The sequence below is a fragment of the Vipera berus genome (assembly GCF_964194415.1).
Source record: "Vipera berus genome assembly, chromosome: Z".
NCBI classification, from domain to species: domain Eukaryota; kingdom Metazoa; phylum Chordata; class Lepidosauria; order Squamata; family Viperidae; genus Vipera; species Vipera berus.
This window is the reverse complement of record NC_138205.1, coordinates 19,814,148-19,832,590: the sequence shown is the minus strand read 5'-3', so window position 1 is coordinate 19,832,590 and position 18,443 is coordinate 19,814,148. Positions and strand designations below refer to the sequence as shown.

General features: G+C 48.0%; 1 protein-coding gene across 4 annotated transcripts in view; it reads right to left on the bottom strand.

Moving 5' to 3' along the window:
* Positions 1-16,309, bottom strand: part of LOC308677514 (aldehyde dehydrogenase family 16 member A1-like) — a gene marked incomplete at its 5' end in the record, with an annotated part of 56,545 nt that extends 40,236 nt beyond the window's left edge. For all 4 annotated transcript variants that reach the window (XM_081343975.1, XM_081343977.1, XM_081343976.1 and 1 more), the window contains 6 exons: positions 640-717; positions 3,344-3,522; positions 7,291-7,417; positions 8,115-8,217; positions 12,413-12,798; positions 15,478-16,309. In XM_081343975.1, the coding sequence (XP_081200101.1) occupies positions 640-717; positions 3,344-3,522; positions 7,291-7,417; positions 8,115-8,217; positions 12,413-12,798; positions 15,478-16,309 (1,705 nt within the window). The remainder of the gene's footprint in view (positions 1-639; positions 718-3,343; positions 3,523-7,290; positions 7,418-8,114; positions 8,218-12,412; positions 12,799-15,477) is intronic.
* Between the last annotated feature and the right edge of the window lie 2,134 nt (positions 16,310-18,443).

Sequence of the window (18,443 nt, the reverse complement as noted above, 5' to 3'; positions counted from 1 at the left end):
AGGAGGTCCAACTAGTGGGACCAAGAAGAAGGGCCTTCTCGGTGGTGGCTCCCTCCCTGTGGAACATCATCCCTGTGGAGGCAAGATTGGCCCTCACCTTGCGACCCTTTTAAAAGGCCCTGAAGACACAGTTTTGCAGTGGGCCCGGGGTCCCCAAGGCAATACGAAGCCTATCCATGGGTTTGTTTGACTGTTGTCATGGGGTGGGGGGAGGGGAAGAGTTCATTGGGTTTTGATTTGGGGATTGTAGTTCTGTAACCCACCGTGAGGGAGTTGGGCAGCCATATAAATTTTCTTAATAAAAATAATAAAAACAGATATATTTTACCTACACTGCTAACCCAACTTTCTTCCGAAGAAGCAATGACAGGGCTCAACTTTCTCTGCATAATTTTACTCTCAGATTAACCCCGTGAGACGCTCGGTGACTTCTGCGTCTGGGTGGATCTCAAGACTCACTATACCTTGTATTTAGCTCTGAGAATTCGGGGAGGGGGGAGGGGGAGGGAGGTGTTGGGGAGGGTTGGGAAGAGGGGAGGGGGTTGGGAGGGGTTTTGTTTTGTTATAAATAAAATGTACTGTAAAACTTTTCAATAAAAAAAAGACTCATTTGGGTGAGTTGGAACCATTTTTACATACCCACGGCCAGGGCCGAGCACAACTTCCACGTCAGCGTCAGCAGAGGAAAGCTTTGAGGAGTAAGAATAGCAACTATACCTAGAGAGAGACACAAGTTTCATCAGAAACTGTTTCCATGGCTGCATTCAGTATCTACAGCAATCCTCTTTAGGGCAGAGCTTTTCAACCAGTGGTACGGGTACCACCTGTGATACATTGGTACCTGGCAGTTGGTACGCGACCATCCTAGAAAAGTGGTAGCAAGGAAGGGGAATGGCAGCACCCTATAAGCCTGAGCAGGGGGTTGGACTAGAAGACCTCAAAGGTCCCTCCCATCTCTATTATGGCAACCCTCAACAGAAATGCTCACAACAATGAAAACCTCGGACAGGAGGAAGAACGCCGTTGGGCGGGCAGGCTGGTGTCTTGCTCGGCTGTGGCTTGGGGGGGCACTTTTTTCAGTGCCATTGTAACTTTGAACAGTCACTAAGCGAACTGTTGTAAGTCGAGGACTACCTGTACTTCATCACTTTTTTCCTTTTTGGGGGGTCATCAAGTTTTTGACACCTTGCTAGGCGACTGGTGGTACTCGGATGTTGCCATATCCTAAAAGTGGCACAATGGGTGAAAAGGTTGAAAAGCCCCTTGCTTTAGGGGGATCCAAAATGTGCCAAATTCCCTCTGTTCTGCACTTTGGGATCTGTACAGGAAGGGCTGCTGTCCAAGATTAAAACTTTCTAGAGGTGTTTTTTCTTAAAGAAGAACCCCGTACAGTCCCTAGCTGGCAGGTGCTTTATAATAGGGTGGTGACTCCTAGCTGGACCTACGTTATTATAGCACACTGTAGTTTGTAGAATGCAAATCTTGCGGGATTCAGGGAGTTGGCTTCTTTTTTTGAAATTTTAAAAAGTTTTCAATCATTTATTACATACATTTATACATTTATAACTACTCCCGAGACTAGATTGGTAACAGTATCGTACAATAAAGTGACGTAATAATTCATCCTTCACATCTTCCTTGTGACAACCATCAACCGCTTAACCCAAATCCATATTCAAGAGCAAAAAGATCAGTCAAATGTACCCGAAAAATGTTGCAGCCTTTACAGTACAAAAAATAAAAGAATAAAAACGATGCAAAAAGCAAATGTAATTAAACAAAGCGGTTTACTGCTGGACAATACACATACTTTGGCCTGTGACCCCAAATCTAATCACTAAGGATTAATGTGTGTGTGTGTGTGTGTGTGTGTATTGCATGACCCCATTAGCCTTTAATCACATGGAAAGAGTTATTAATATTCCTAGGCAATTCCATTACAATGCATAGGCATACCCAAATAAATTACTATGTTTAACCATTTTCTCCTCTTTTTCCTTGCTAATTTTTGCTGAAGAATTTCAAGGGCATTTCTCTATTATTATTTTTTTACTGACAAAACTGAAGATAAAATGACTGATGATGAAGGATTAGTCTGAGAAGCTGCCAGAATTTTTGGAAGTACTCATCCTGATAGAAAGCATGGGACAGCACAAAGACCGGCAGAGACTATGGTAAGGTCACCCATTTCTCCCCACCCAATAGCAATATCTAAGTAACTTTCATTCAGTGTCGCCAACTTCCCCCTCACATACCAGAAAAGCAAAAGGAATAGAGTTAGATGCAAAAAAAGCCTCTTTCTGTACAGACATTTTATATACCAGGGCTTTTCAACCAGTGGTACGGGTACCACCTGTGGTACATTGGCACCTGGCAGGTGGTACGCGACCATCCTAGAAAAGTGGTAGCAGGGGAGGGGAATGAGCTGAACCGGTGGCAGCACCGCACAAGCCTGAGCGAGAGACGGCTGGAGCTGCAGGGCTGTCAGGGCTCAGTGAAAGCGCCAGGATCAGCGCTTCTTCGGGGCTGTCAGGGCTCAGTGGAAGCACCAGGATTAGCACCAGGCTCCAACTAGAGCTCGGCGCTGAGCCCAGAAGAAGCGCCGATCAGCTGGAACTGTTGTAAGTCGAGGACTACCTGTACTTCATCACTTTTTTCCTTTTGGGGGAGGGTGTCACCAAGTTTTTGACACCTTGCTAGGCGACTGGTGGTACTCGCATGTTGCCATATCCTAAAAGCGGTACAACAGGTGAAAAGGTTGAAAAGCCCTGTTATATACAACCCAATCCTTAATTTCAGAAGCGTTGCAATCTTTACAAGCAAGCCCTTCCTTTCTTCGGCCACTGCTGCATTATCGTGCATGACAAGGGCACACCGAACCGTCAGGCTCAAGTCATTTCAAGCTCCCAATGTGCCCTGTTCCTATTATGATTATTCTGGTGGTCTTTCAAGCGTCAGCAGGTCATTACAAGCTTTGGGCCCTTTTTAGGAGATCGAAACAACTTGCTGTGAACTCGTAACAAACTACACGGAACACAAAAGGGAACGTATCAACCATTTTCACACTGCTCTAGGGCGGCGGTCTCCAAACCTGGCGATTTTAAAGACTTGTGGATTTCAACTCCCAGAATTCCCCAATCAGATCCCTGGTCTGGTGGACAGTGCTTAGAGGGGGGGCAGATAAACTTCACGCTAGGGCAGGGCAGCTGACTCAGGAATTCTGGGAGTTGAAGTCCATGAGTCATAAAAGAGCCGAGGTTGCCTACCCCTGCGCTAGGGAAACCTGAATAAAGAGGAGCCTGGGTGCTTTTTCCGGGCTAAGATTCCAGTCTTTCCAGCTTACCAAGTGGTTGCCAGTTGGCCATCTGTTCCTCCATCAGCTGGGCCCATCCTGCATAGTGGTAGAAGTGCCGGACAACCAAAGGGAGATCAGCTTCTTGGCTTTCCCGGATTAGGTTTCCACTGTCAAGACTCTCCAGAAGGCTGAGCAGCCGCTGATGTTTCTGGATGGTCCTGGCGACACTGTGGGAAGAGGCAACTTCAGAGAAAGCACAGCTGGACTGAACGGCTGCACGCTGCACTTCCAGCTGAGAGGAGTAGGCTATAGTACATTAAGAAAGAAACCAACTCTTCTACAGGCGGTCCTCGACTTACGACAAGCTGTTTACAACCGTTCAAAGGAACAGCAGACCTCGACAGGGCTACTTTGTTGTTGTTGTTGTTAGCTGCAAAGTCGTGTCCGACCCATCGCGACCCCATGGACAACGTTCCTCCAGGCCTTCCTGTCCTCTACCATCTTCTGGAGTCCCTTTAAGCTCACACCTACTGCTTCAGTGACTCCATCCAGCCACCTCATTCTCTGTCGTCCCCTTCTTCTCTTGCCCTCAACCTTTCCCAGCATGAGGCTCTTCTCCAGTGAGTCCTTCCTTCTCATTAGGTGGCCAAAGTATTTGAGTTTCAGCTTCAGGATCTGACCTTCTAAAGAGCAGTCAGGGTTGATCTCCTCTAGGACTGACTGGTTTGATCGCCTTGCAGTCCAAGGGACTCGCAGGAGTCTTCTCCAGCACCATAGCTCAAAGGCCTCAATTCTTTGGTGCTCAGCCTTTCTTATGGTCCAACTTTCACAGCCATACATTGCAAGTGGGAAGACCATAGCCTTGACTATACACACTTTTGTTGGCAGGGTGATGTCTCTGCTTTTTAGTGTGCTGTCTGGATTTGCCATTGCTTTCCTCCCGAGGAGCAAGGGTCTTTTAATTTCTTGGCTACAGTCCCCATCTGCGGTGATTACAACCCAGATTTTAATTTCTGACAATGAGCCCCACTCCACGGTTCCGTAATCACATTTTGGACACTCAGCAAGTGGCCCACATTTGTATTATCCTGCAATCATGTGATCACAAGTCACTTTTTTTCTGGCCAGAAATTGGCGTTCATTTCTGGTTTCCTTTGCGGATAGTGGACTCACTTAATGACCGCGATGTTCATTTAGCGATCACTGTGTTTGCTTAACACCCACCACTAAAAAGGTTGTAAAATCAGGCACGATCACAGGTTGACTTGCTTAACGACAGGCACAACTTATGACCGTCATCCATGATCACAAGTCAAGAATTACCTGTGGATGCTGCTGGTAAACCAGGTGACTTCCAGGCATATGAATTCCAACTCCCAGAATTCCCCAGGTACTATGGCTTTTAATTAAAATTCTGGAAGATGAAATACATTTATTTGGAGAATGCCCAGGCAGAGGATCTTCAGCTATGCCAACTTTAAGATGTGTGGACTTCAATTCTGTTTGGCTAGGCCAGAGTTTTGGGTTGAAACTTAACATTAAGAAAACCAAGATCATGGCATCCGGCCCTCTCAATACCTGGCAAATAGATGGGGAAGAAATGGAGGTAGTGACAGATTTTATTTTCCTGGGCTCCAAGATCACTGCAGATGGGGACTGTAGCCAAGAAATTAAAAGACGCTTGCTCCTGGGGAGGAAAGCCATGGCAAATCTAGACAGCACACTAAAAAGCAGAGACATCACCCTGTCAACAAAAGTGCGCATAGTCAAGGCTATGGTCTTCCCAGTTGCAATGTATGGCTGTGAAAGTTGGACCATAAGAAAGGCTGAGCGCCAAAGAATTGAGGCCTTTGAACTATGGTGCTGGAGAAGACTCCTGCGAGTGCCTTGGACTGCAAGGAGATCAAACCGGTCAGTCCTAGAGGAGATCAACCCTGACTGCTCTTTAGAAGGCCAGATCCTGAAGTTGAAACTCAAATACTTTGGCCACCTAATGAGAAGGAAGGATTCACTGGAGAATAGCCTAATGCTGGGAAAGGTTGAGGGCAATAGAAGAAGGGGATGACAGAGAATGAGGTGGCTGGATGGAGTCACTGAAGCAGTAGGCGTGAGCTTAAAGGGACTCCAGAAGATGGTAGAGGACAGGAAGGCCTGGAGGAACGTTGTCCATGGGGTCGCAATGTGTCGGACACGACTTCGCAGCTAACAACAACAAGGCCAGAGTTCCTCAACCTTTCCAGCTTTACGGACCAGTGGGGCAGGATGGAGAACGGTTCCGCGCAAGCAGCCAGCAAGCACGTGCACACGCAGCTCCCTTTACATGAGTGGCAGACGAGCTTCTATGGTCTGGTTCCGAATGGCTCATGGCCCAGTAATTGGCTGCGGCCCAGGGATTGGGGACCCCTAGGCTAGGGAAATTCTGGGTGTTGAAATCCACACATCTTAAAAGTTGCCAAATTTGAAAAACACTGAACTATACGGTGGATGCTATACCGTGGCATAGCTTCTTTCAAAACTCTTAGAAGCTGCACTTCAAGAATTCTACTAAAGATCACTTAGAACTCTGGTTTCCAATGAAACCTGGGGGAAAAAAATTAAACAGTGGTGTTTCTGGATGGTCCAAGCTAGACATGTTAAAATAGCAAGTCTAGTGTATAGATCAGGGGTAGGCAACCTCGGCTTTTTTATGACTCATGGACTTCAACTCCCAGAATTCCTGAGTCAGCTATGCTGAGGGGAAAGACAGAGGTTTCCAAGCTGAGCCATGCTGGCTCAGGAATTCTGGGAGTTGAAGTCCATGAGTCATAAAAGAGCTGAGGTTGCCTACCCCTGGTATAGATAGTCCTTGACTTATGACTACAATTGAGCCCAAGGTTTCTGTTGCTAAGTGAGATAGTTAAGTGAATTTTGCCCCATTTAACAATCTTTCCTGCCACAGCTGTTAAGTGAATCACCACAGTTAATGAGTTAGTAACATGCTTGTTAAGTGAATCAGGCTTCCCCAATGATTTTGCTAGGCAGAAGGTCGCCGGGGGTGATCACATGACCCTGGGACACAGCAACGGTCATAAATATGAACCAGGAGCCAAGCATCTGAATTTTGATCACATGATGATGGGGATGCTGCAAAGTTCGTAACTGTGAAAAAGGGACTGCCGTAACTTTGAATGGTCACTAAATGAACTATTGTAAGTCGAGGACTACCTACCTGTACTTGAAAACTGCTTCTGGACTTTGTGCTTGGGGTGGAAAAAAAGGAAACTTTGATTTTGGGTTTTATCGATTAGATTTGTTGTTATAGAAATGGCTAGTTTATGCTGTTAAAGGTAAAGGTAAAGGTTCCCCCGCACATGCGTGCTAGTCGTTTCCAACTCTAGGGGCCGGTGCTCATCTCCGTTTCAAAGCCGAAGAGCCAGCGCTTGTCCGAGGACGTCTCCGTGCTCATGTGGCCGGCATGACTAGACACCAAAGGCGCACGGAACGCTGTTACCTTCCCACCGTAGTGGTCCCTATTTTTCTACTTGCATTTTTACGTGCTTTCGAACTGCTAGGTTGGCAGAAGCTGGGACGGGTAACAGGCGCTCACTGTTACGCGGCACTCGGGATTCGACCCGCCAAATTGCCGACCTTCTGATCGACAAGCTCAGCGTCCTAACCCAGTGAGCCACCACGCCCCTTCAGTTTATGCTGTTATGTAAAAGTAAAAAGTTGAGGTTTGATGTTACTGTCTTAGTCTATCGCACCAAAGGGTCGGAAGTCAATGCCTCTTTTTTTTCTTCTCTCTCTTCTTTTCTACACTCTTCTTTTCCCTTTTCCCTCCCTTATTTTTCCTATTTGCTTTTGTATTTTTGTGTTTCATATTATAAACCAATAAAAAGAGAAGAAAGCTAAACAGCTGCCTCGTTTAGCAGCAGAACATTGGGGGCGCAATTGTGGTCGTAAGTAGAGGGCCATATGTAAGTCGCCAAGATTACCCTCTTGTGACCGCCACTTACTTGTAAAGGTGTCGGGCTCGAACATGGCTGGGAATTAGGCTCCAACTTTCATAGGCTACTTTAGCAACACGAACAGCTTTGTTCACATCTTCTTGCTTGCCTTGGATTGTGGTGGCCAGTGGTTCCCCTAAAGGAGAGGGTGGGGAAAAAGGTGTTTTTTTTTCCCCTCCTGCAAAGTCTACCCTGAAATAACAATAGCACTTAGCATTTATATACTACTTCACAGTACTTTACATCCCTCTCTGAGCAGTTTACAGAGTCAGCCTATGGCCCCCAACGATCTGGGTCCTCATTTTACCGACCTGGGAAGGATGGAAGGCTGAGTCAACCTTGAGCCGGTCAGGATTGAACTCCTGGCAGTGGGCAGAGTCAGCCTGCAAGACTGCATTCTAACCCCTGCGCCACCACGGATTGATTGAAAGGTTCAGAAATTTTCTTAGCAATTTTGGAAAGCAGGATTTGCTATCGTTTTAAGGAATAGCATCCGCCTTTTCTGTGAAGGGGAGGGAGAAATTAGCAGCAATCACTGCCATTTTGGGACTTGGAAGAAAGTAAAGGCCACGTGAATGGCCTACGGCATCTCTTTAGCCCCAATTTATCAACAATTTCATGGCATTACAAGCAACACAGAGAACATACTTTTCAAGCCTCGGAGAAATTGAGTTTTCGGAGCAGAAGCATATAAAACACTAGACCACCGTTTCTCAAGCTTAGCCAGTTTAAATGAGGTGGATTTCAATTCCCCGAATTCGCTAGCCAGCAGAAATGCAGAATATACGAAGCCACCCACAAGTCACCCTCCCTTGTTCATTCGCCATCTTTACCTGTGGTAGGATTCTTGAGTGTGCTGGTCTCTCGTCCCTCTGGTTGCAGCCACTTGCCACCTATAAAGTGTCCGAATTTACGACCATGAGATTCCAGCCAGGACTGAGGAGAAAGAGGGAAGTGTCAGGTTGCAGGGGAAAGAAGAATTTACCCTATACCTATTGAGATCTGTTTTGGTACATCCCAGCGTCCTCTTCAAATAATAATGGATACTTAGCAACCTTTTCCAGAAAACAGGAGGGAACAGCAAGTTTCAGGGAAGGAAGCTATAGCTTCAAAAAGTTGCTGGACTCGTTAGCCCCGGTCAATAGTCACGGCCAAGAGGAGATCCATTACTGTCCCATCTGGAGATCCACCGTTTCCCTACCCACTCATCCACTCTGATCGAGAGGAAAAGATCAGAATATTCAGCTTTTTGGCATTCAGGTAGTCCTCTACTTACAACTATTCATTAGCGACTGTCCCATGTTACAATGGCACGGAAAAAGAAGGGACTTGCTGTTAGGTAGATGACTATGGCCTAACTGGTTGGGTTGGCAATATATATAAACTATGATTGTATTGTTGTAATAGAAACTGTATTGTATCACTTTAAATGTGTGATGATTGGCCAACGCTGTTTTTCCAATGGCCATAAGAGGGAGCTAGAGACATAACTTCTTTCTCTGTTATTCTCTCTGTTACGTTTGCTGTTACTTGCTGATTATTGTGGTTTGTGGGTTTGCTACTGTTTGCTAAACCTGAAGAACTGTGTTTTGACTTACGGACTGGTAAGAAGACTCTGTATTGGATAATCCTTGGACTATTGTTATTTGCTATCATCTCTTTACTCGTGTATGACCTGGACTGATTTTTTCTTGGACTGTGCTATTGTATTATTCCACAAGTAAAACCCTTTTACACACCTCAGTGTATCTGTGTGGTTGCTGCGTAAACCAGACTACTCTCAATATCCTCTTTTTCTGTGCAAGCTCTTGTTAGCTCAAGAGGTACTCTGCACTTCCTTATCACTTGCAACCCGTCTTCAGGCTTACAAGCATCCCTGAGGTCACGTGATCAAAATTCAGCTGCTTGGCACCCAGTACATATTTAGAATGGTCGCAGCATCCCAAGGTCACACGATCACCATGTGTGACCTTCCCAGTTGGCTTCTGACACGCAGTCCATGGGGGAGGCTGAATTTGCTTAATGAGGGCATGTTTCACTTAACAACTATGGCAAAAAAAGAAGCTGTAAAATGAGGAGAGGCTCACTGAACAACTGCCCGGTGTTGTAACTTTTAACAATTGCTAAATGAACTGTTATAAATCGAGAACTACCTGTGCTATCCTGTTCATTTTCAAATCTATGCAAAGATGTTCACTGATTGATCAGCCCGTTAAGCCTAAAGGTTGAGAAACACAGACAGTAGCAGGCTAGCTTAAAACTGCCAAGGAGTTGAAGGCTAAAATAATTTTTAGAGAGAAGTTAATCCTGCCGTAAGGGTTACTATGGAAGGGTGAGAGAGTGTGAGATTGTGCCATAAAAGCCATTAATTTGGCTTGAATGCCAGGATACAGAATCCAAACACACACACACACACACACTCAGTCCAACCCACCTCACAGGGTTGTCGTGGGAAAAAAACAGGAGAAAGAAAGTTATATATATTCTTGAGTTTATAAAAAATAATAAAGTAGGGATAAATAAGTAGGGTTTCTACAGACAGAAACACAGCTGCGCCATGGGTTCACCTGTATCTCCCATTGCGGCCAATCTCTACATGGAAAAGGTAGAAACCAAAGCCCTAAACCCCTTCAAAGGAATTCCACCCTTACGTGGACGATACTTGGGTCAAGATCAAAACATAGGAATTGGAAGCATTCACCAAACACATCGACTCTGTGGACAGATACATCAAATTCGCCGGGGAAGATGTTAAGGAAAGTAGTCTGCCCTTCCTGGACTCTGCAGTACACATTAAGGAAGACAGAAGCTGTCAGGACCCACCCCAAACCACGTCTTAGTAAGACAAAACTCTTGGAGCCAATTCTAGTCCAAAAAGAAATCTTTACTATGACATGCTTGGCTGTGGGAATACAAGACAGGATCTAATATTGTTCTACAAATTGAAACCTTATAAAGAGTTCCCTGTTCAACCCCCCTTCCCTAACCCCATTTGGTCAGCTTCCCATCATTTACCTCGTGTCATCCCTTTCGTGGGAAAAGGAACTTTGGATTTTATGGTTATTGCTCTTTTCCTTCAAAAGGAGACACAAGCCAGATGCCTCCTATCCTAGCCCTCCCTTTTGTTCCCCCAGTTCAAAAGGCTTCTCTGAATCTTTGAAATGCCTAAGGCTGGCTGAATCCTCATTCGTTCCTTCCTCCTCGGGATCCATGGAATATTGTTTTAAACATACATTTATGAATATGATATAAATGGATTCTGACAGAAGCCTTAACACTGAAGTTTACAGAACACCCCCCACACGGATCAATATTTTACATTTTGATTCTCACCACCCCACTGGAGCACAAAATGGGAGTTATCAATTATCTACATTTAGGCAGGAAAAATCAAATGCACAGGTATAGTATAGGTGGTGCCTTGCTCAATAGTAGCAACTGTGAGAGGGATCTCGGAGCCCTAGTAGACAATCACTTCAATATGAGCCAGCAGTGTGCTGCAGCTGCCAAAAAAGCCAACACAGTGCTAGGCTGCATTAACAAGAGGGATAGAATCAAGATCAAGTGAAGTACTAATACCACTTTACAATGCTTTGGTAAGGCCACACCTGGAATACTGCATCCAGTTTTGGTCACCACGATGTAAAAAAGATGTCAAGACTCTAGAAAGGGTACAGAGAAGAGCAACAAAGATGATCAGGGGACTGGAGGCTAAAATATATAAGGAACGGTTGCTGGAATTGGGTATGTGTAGTTTAACGAAGAGAAGGGTGAGGGGTGACATGATAGCAGTGTTGCAATATTTCAGGGGCTGCCACAAAGAAGAGGGAGTCAAGCTATTCTCCAAAGCACCTGAAAGCAGGACAAGAAGCAACGGATGGAAAATAGTCAAGGAGAGAAGCAACCTAGAACTAAGGAGAAACTTCCTGACAGTTAGAACAATTAACCAGTGGAACAACCTGCCTCCAGAAGCGGTGAATGCTCCAACACTGGAAGTTTTTAAGAAGAGACTGGACAACCATTTGCCTGAAATGGTATAGGGTTTCCTGCCTGAGCAGGGGGTTGGACCAGATGACCTCCAAGGTCCCTTCCAACTTATTATTATTATTATAACCCTACACCACCGAGCTGAAGGTCTGCCTACTAGCAAAGATGGGAAAGAAAAAGAATAAAATGTATCAAGGAAGCCCTCAGAACATGTGGCGATCTCAAGTGGGCATTCATCAAATCCCCCCAAAAAACCCAGCAGACCGTAACAGACAAAGAAAACCATAAATGAAGCAACGTAGTCATTCCATACGTTGCAGGAATATCGGAACAGCTCAGGAGGATCTTCAACCAACACAACATACGCGTACACTTCAAACCCACGAATACACTAAGGCAGAAGCTTGTCCACCCAAAGGATAGAACACCCCCACACAAACTGAGCAACGTGGTATATGCAGTACAACGCAGCGAGCAGATCTGTACATTGGGGAAACAAAACAACCACTTTGTGAACGCATGGCAAAACATGGGAGAACAAACCCATCAGGACAAGAGTCAGCAGTCCGATCTGCATCTAAAAGACAAAGGCCACTCTTTCGAAGACAGCAAAGTCCACATTTTGGACAGAGAGGACTGCTGGCTTGAAAGAGGGGTCCAAGGGGCCATCTAGGTCAAAACTGAACAGCCCTCTCTCCACAGAGGGGGAGGGACCCGACATCATCTATCTCCAGTCTACAACACAGTCCTTTCAGCAGTTCCAAGAAGGCTCCACACCCATTTGCACCACTCAGGTGACCCTGATGACACAGGTAAACCTCCAGTGGCCTCAGTGACTCTCTAAAAGAATGCAAACGGCCAGCTGTCTGCAAGGAGTATAAATCCTTCCGTTCCCCACCATCCAGTCAAGAGCTGAAGAAGCTTCTTGGATGAGAAGCGAAACGTCTTCAAAGAAAAAACAAGTCCAGTTGCCTCGTGAAAAAGCATCTTTGGGATAACTACGACCTGGATGACCAAGAATCTTCATAAGACATTTAGGGGTAAATACATAGTCTCTTTCCCCACCCCACTCCCCCCAAATAACCTCCACAGGAAGAGATTTAAGCTAATGAGATACAAAAGGCTGCTCTAAAGCATGGGCAACCTTTAGCAGCAGAGGTTCCTGAACCCGGCTCTCTTTACAAGATCCCTCTTCCGCGTCTTTGCAGACATCTCTGTTTCGATTCTCTTCCTTTACGTGCCCAGGCCCATTCATCTCCTTGTCTTCTTCCCCTGCTCCCTTCTCCTTCTGGCTCTTGTTCCACATTTGCCGAATCCAAGCCATCTCAGCTCCCCAAAGTTGCCGGTCTTTCTCCCGTTGGGCTTTCTCTTCTTCCCACAGCCCTTGAAATATCTTTTCTCTCTCTCTGAAATGTGTCCGGATATCCCGCACCAGCTCGTCAAATTTGTCATCCCAGGGTCTCTTCCGCCTGTTCCGGAGCTGAGCCAACTTCTCACGCGTACTCAGCAGACTCCGTGGCCTGGAAAAAGCTGGTGGAAGGGAGGAATGAGATGATATTACTCAAGTGGCAGAGATGAAGACCAAAGCTATGAAGACCGGAGCTCTTCAGACAGGAGAACCAGCCTCTGACATACACACACCAATAAAGCAGCATGTTCTTTCATCATTCACATCAGACATGTCAAACACAAGGCCCGGGGGCCAGATCCGGCCCGCAAAGTGGTTTCATGCAGCCCGCGAAGCCATCCTGGAAACAGTGAGGGAACGGCCCCCACTGCCTTGGCCCTGGCCCAGAGACCCTCCTCCTGCCAGAGACCCCCAGATCTGTCCCACTCCTGCCCAGGCCCCCATAGGCAGCCTTGATGCGAACGATGTAGAGCTGGCCATGCCCACCCAGTAGGCCATACGCACTCTAGCCACGCCCACCCAGGCCACACCCACCCGGCCCCCTGAGGGCAACCGCAATGCCGATGCAGCCCTCAGTGAAATTGAGTTTGACACCCGATTCACATAGACAAAGTGAGATTCAAAGAATCAAGAGGGGAGATCCGTAACCTCCACAAGGAACTCTGATGTAGAAACATCAAAAGAGAAAAAAAATATCCCTAAAACCCATATAATACAGTGAATATTAAATGTCTGGGGCAAAAAAAACAAAAACAAAACCCACAATACAGGAGGGAGTATCATTGGAAAAAAGCAATAGGAAAAGGACACTGAGTTTAAGGACAGGTAGTCCTCGACTTACGACCACAATTGAGCCCAAAATTTATCTGGCTAGGTGAGAAATTTGTTAAGCAGGTTTTGTCCCATTTTATGACTTTTCTCGTCATGTTTGTTAAGTGAACCACTGCAGTTGTTAAATTAGTAACGGGGATGTTACGTGAATCAGGTTTCCCCACTGACTTTGCTTGTTAGAAGGTTGCAAAAGGCGATCACATGACCCCGGGAACACTGCAACCGTCCTAAGTATGAGCCAGTTGCCACGTGCCTGAATTTTGATCATGTGATCACATGGGGATGGCGTATCGGTCGTAAGTGTGAAAGATGGTCATAAATCACTTTTCCAGTGCCGTTGTAACTTTGAAAGGTCTGTTGAACTGTTGTTAAGTCAAGGACTACCTGTATCAGTTCCTATTATCCTTTCCTGTCGGTCCCAACATGCCACCATAAAATGTTAAACATGGCACATTAAAATTCAATGTACAACAAATGTAAAGGTTGCAGGAATTGGGGATGTCTAGTTTAATGAAGAGAAGGACGTAGCAGTGTTCCAGTATCTCAGGGGCTGCCACAAAGAAGAGGGAGTCAAGCTATTCTCCAAAGCGCCCCGAAGGCAGGACAAGAAGCAATGGATGGAAACTAATCAAGGAGAGAAGCAACCTAGAACAAAGGAGAAATTTCCTGACAGTTAGAACAATTAATCAGTGGAACGACTTGGCTCTAGAAGTTGCTCCAACACTGGAAATTTTTAAGAAGAGACTGGATAGCCATTTATCTGAAATGGTGTAGGCAGGGTTTTCTGCGTGGAGACCGGGTTTTCTGCGTGAAGACCTCCCTTAAGGGGAATAAAAGGTAAAGGTTCGCCCGCACATGCGTGCTAGTCATTTCCAACTCTAGGGGCCGGTGCTCATCTCCGTTTCAAAGCCGAAGAGCCAGCGCTTGTCCGAGGACGTCTCCGTGGTCATGTGGCTGGCATGAGTAGACGCCAAAGGCGCACGGAACGCTGTTACCTTCCCACCGTAGTGGTCCCTATTTTCCTACTTGCATTTTTACGTGCTTTCGAACTGCTAGGTTGGCAGAAGTTGGGACTAACAGGCGCTCACTCTGCTACGTGGCACTTGGGATTCAAACCACCAAACTGCTGACCTTCTGATCGACAAGATCAGTGTCCTAACCCACTGAGCCACCGCATCCCCTAAGGGGAATAAAGCATCAAACTATTTGGCCATTCAGTCAACTACAAATCAGACCCAAGAGAAGACATTGTTAGCATTCTAGCCCAAACGTGACAAAAGTAATGGTGAAACAGTTCGATCAGGCTTTTAAACAGCAATTCGCTTGCTTATCTCCGACAGTGAGCATCTGAAACTTTTAACTGGGAAACCCAGCAAACCAGCAGAACTTGTTGGAAATTAGAGATACTAATCTGAGCAGATCAGGAAATTGAGGTTAGTGGGTTCCAATTCTAAGCTCACATCTAGGGGGAAATCAGTTCCACTGAACTCAAGGGGACGTGGCTCAGTGGGTTAGGACACTGAGCTAGTCGATCAGAAGGTCGGTAGTTTGGCAGGTCGAATCCCGAGTGCCGTGTAGCAGAGTGAGTGCCTGTTGCTCATCCCAGCTTCTGCCAACCTAGCAGTTCGAAAGCACGTAAAAATGCAAGTAGAAAAATAGGGACCACTACGGTGGGAAGGTAACAGCGTTCCGTGCGCCTTTGGCGTCTAGTCATGCCGGCCACATGACCACGGAGACGTCCTCGGACAAGCGCTGGCTCTTCGGCTTTGAAACGGAGATGAGCACCGGCCCCTAGAGTCGGAAACGACTGGCACGCATGTGCGGGGGAACCTTTACCTTTACCTTTAAGGAGATCAGAGATGAAGGAGTTGCTGACCCTGAAATCCATTCATTCTCTGATGTCTGGATAAACCGGTCTGGATTTCCCTCTCCCCCATACCCGGGATTGTACTGCTCCCTTTTCTACTCACCTCTTCGCTTTAGCCCGGTTCTCCAGGGGGCATCCAGATGTTCAGGGGTCTCCTGTTGGAGCAGAGGCTTCTCCACCACCCTGGATCTGCCAGGGATCTCCCCTGGAGACTTTTCCTGAGCAGGGTAGAGGTAAGCCCCATCTGCTGCCTCGCCTCCCCCGCGGGGGTCGGCCTCTTCACGTGGGGGGCTCTTCTCCTCCTTGATCAGGCCACCGGCCAACTGACGGTGGAGGATGGAGGGCTCCGCATAGATCACGGCCCCGACAGCCGTTTGAGAAGAGGACGACGAACAGGCGGGGGCGCCGGCAGGCTCGCCGGGCGGCTCCAGATCGCTGCCGTCGGTGACGGAGGCCTGGGTCCAGGCGTACTCGTCCTCCGGGGGCTGCGGATCCGGATCGAGCTCCGGATCGCTTTCCTCCTTGACGACCACCTGGCACCACGGAGCGCCGTCCCCGCCGCCACGGGCGCTGCCTCCGCCGCCGCCGCCGCCCAGGATGGCGTCGAGTTCGCGAAAGAAGCGGCAGCGCTGTCGGGCGACGCCGTCTTGCAGCTTGGCTTGCTTGTAACTTTTCTTGAGGTCTTTGCCTTTCGTCCGGCATTGATCCTCGTCGCGGAAATAGCCCTTCTCGGCCATGCGCTCCGAGATCCACTGGTAGACGTCGGCATTCCGGTGGCACCGGTTGAGCTGCGCCTGGATGGATTCCTCGCCCCACAAGGCGAGGAAATCCAGGGTCTCCCCGTGACTCCAAGTGGCCGCCCGAGTTCGAGGCACTTTAGGGCGATCCGTCGACCTCGGGCCCAGGAAGGAAGAAGAAGGGGAAGGCGAGGACATCCCGGGACGGGAAAGGAAGCGGGGTGGGTGGGTGGGTGGGTGGCAGGGAGCAGAAGGACCAAATCAAAAGGAAAGACGGGCGTCGGGCGAGGGGGGGGGAAGAGAAGGATCTGCCACCTCTATTTAATTAAAAAAAATCCAATCCCGGTGCACGCCGGGATATACCCCCCCTCCCTAACCCAGAAGACCGAGCGAGGCGGAGTAAGAGGGGCGGGTACCTCCGCGGTAGCACGTAACCCGAGGTGGGACTTTACTACGCAACTATTGGCCAACGAGCCCGTGGTATGCATATGAACCTGATTTAAATCGGGACTCTGGAGCCGTCTGCGCCGGCGCGATGGGGTGGTGGTGGTGGTGTAATTTGCTTTGTACCCCCGGCCCGCGGAAACTGTTACCTCCCTGGGAACTCGGGAGTCAAAGCCGGTTCTCACGTTCTAGGGCAGGGGTCTTCAAACTTGGCCCTTTTATGACTTGTGGACTTCAACTCCCAGAATTCCTCAGCCAGCAAAGCTGAGGAGTTGAAGTCCACAAGTCATAAAAGGGCCAAGTTTGAAGACCCTGTTCTAGGGGGTGGGTTGCTTTTTCCTTCTACTCCTGATTTTTTTGGCCCGGCGTCTGAAGGTTTCCCCTTCTTCCCCAGTTGAATCTAAATCCGGTTCTGTTTTGAAAGAGAGGACACGCGGGCGGCGTTAATCCTGGATTGAATTGCAGTAATTATCCCGGATTTCTCTACCGAAAGGAACCGCCAAGCAAAATGAAAGTCCCTATCAGCGATTGGAAATTCGGAGGTGGCGAAGCGGGGATGACATTGGTCTCGAGAAGAGCAACTCCGCCAAGAAAAGTTTCTTTCACACACTCCATTTCTTCCCCCCCCCCCCGATTGCTCCGGAGAGCCTCACATTCACACAGACCGTTTGCAAGAAACCCTCGTCCTACTCTGTTGAAGTTTGGTTCGTTCAGGTCCCGAAGCTTTCGGACGACGCTGATTTACAGATTTAAGGTTAAATCCGGCGATTATAGTCCAATTGTGGGCTGGGACTATATTCACACACCATCTTCAGCCGCAAACCTAAGTTTAAGGCTAAAGCTAGCTAATGTTGGGAGCGCGGTTTCAACCCGGCCAGGCGGAAGTTGCCAAAAACTCCCGATGTAGCAACAGCAAAATACTGAACACAACAGGGAAGTTACTACGGGTCCTAACGCTTGGGCTGAAACACTTGGCGGTTGTGATTTTTCCCCAGAAAGGCACATTTCCTCGATGCAAATCTCCTTGGCTAAGGAAGAGGCTACGTTTGTCGATTAAAAACTAGGTGGAGAGAACCGAAGCAGAAGCGCTGCCGGTCGTATTACGAGTGGCGCAAAACCCGCCCGAGCGTCCCAACCAATAGCGCCTCGTCTTTTGAAGCGCTTAAATAACGTGCTATATACCTCGAAGACCCGCGGGAGTGACACGTCCTGAACCTGGATTATCAGTAAAGGCCTTCGTACCCGAGCAGGAGCTCAGCCAGCCAAGCTTGCTGCCCTAGAGGGAGCGAAGGTCAGGGACAGAGGCGGCGGGGGGGGAACCAAAAAAGGCTAAAATATGGGGTAAAAAAAGCCTTTTGGGGACTGTTTTTTTGGGGTGGGAGGGAGGAATCAAGATACAGCAACGTTTCTGCGGGCTCGCTTTGGAACCCCCTCCTTTGCAAAACTTGGCTACCAGCCGCCGCAAACCACAATGGCTTAACGACGGCTTGTTGAGTTAAGTTCTTTCCCCCGCGCTGAGCGCCAATAGCATTGTGGTTTAGCGCGACGCGGGAATCCCAAGCTACTTTCCTTCGGAACCTACAGATCACGTTCCTCTTTAAGCTCACTGGATCCTGCTCTCTCCGCCGGCGGCGGTAGGTGGGGTTGGGGTTGTGCTCAGACGTGAGAGGGAATCCTTTCCAGCCCCTTACCTGGGCTTCCCCCAGCGCCTCCGGGACCGGCCCGTACTCCATGGAGCTGTAGAGATCGTACACTGAAGGGGTCCCTCGGCTGCTTTCCGTCGCCGAAGAGCCGGCCATTGACTCCTGTTTTAATTGCTCGGGCTTGACAGCAAAAAAGCAGCAACCCTCCAACGGAGCAGCATCCCCGCCGCTTTAATAAAAGAGGC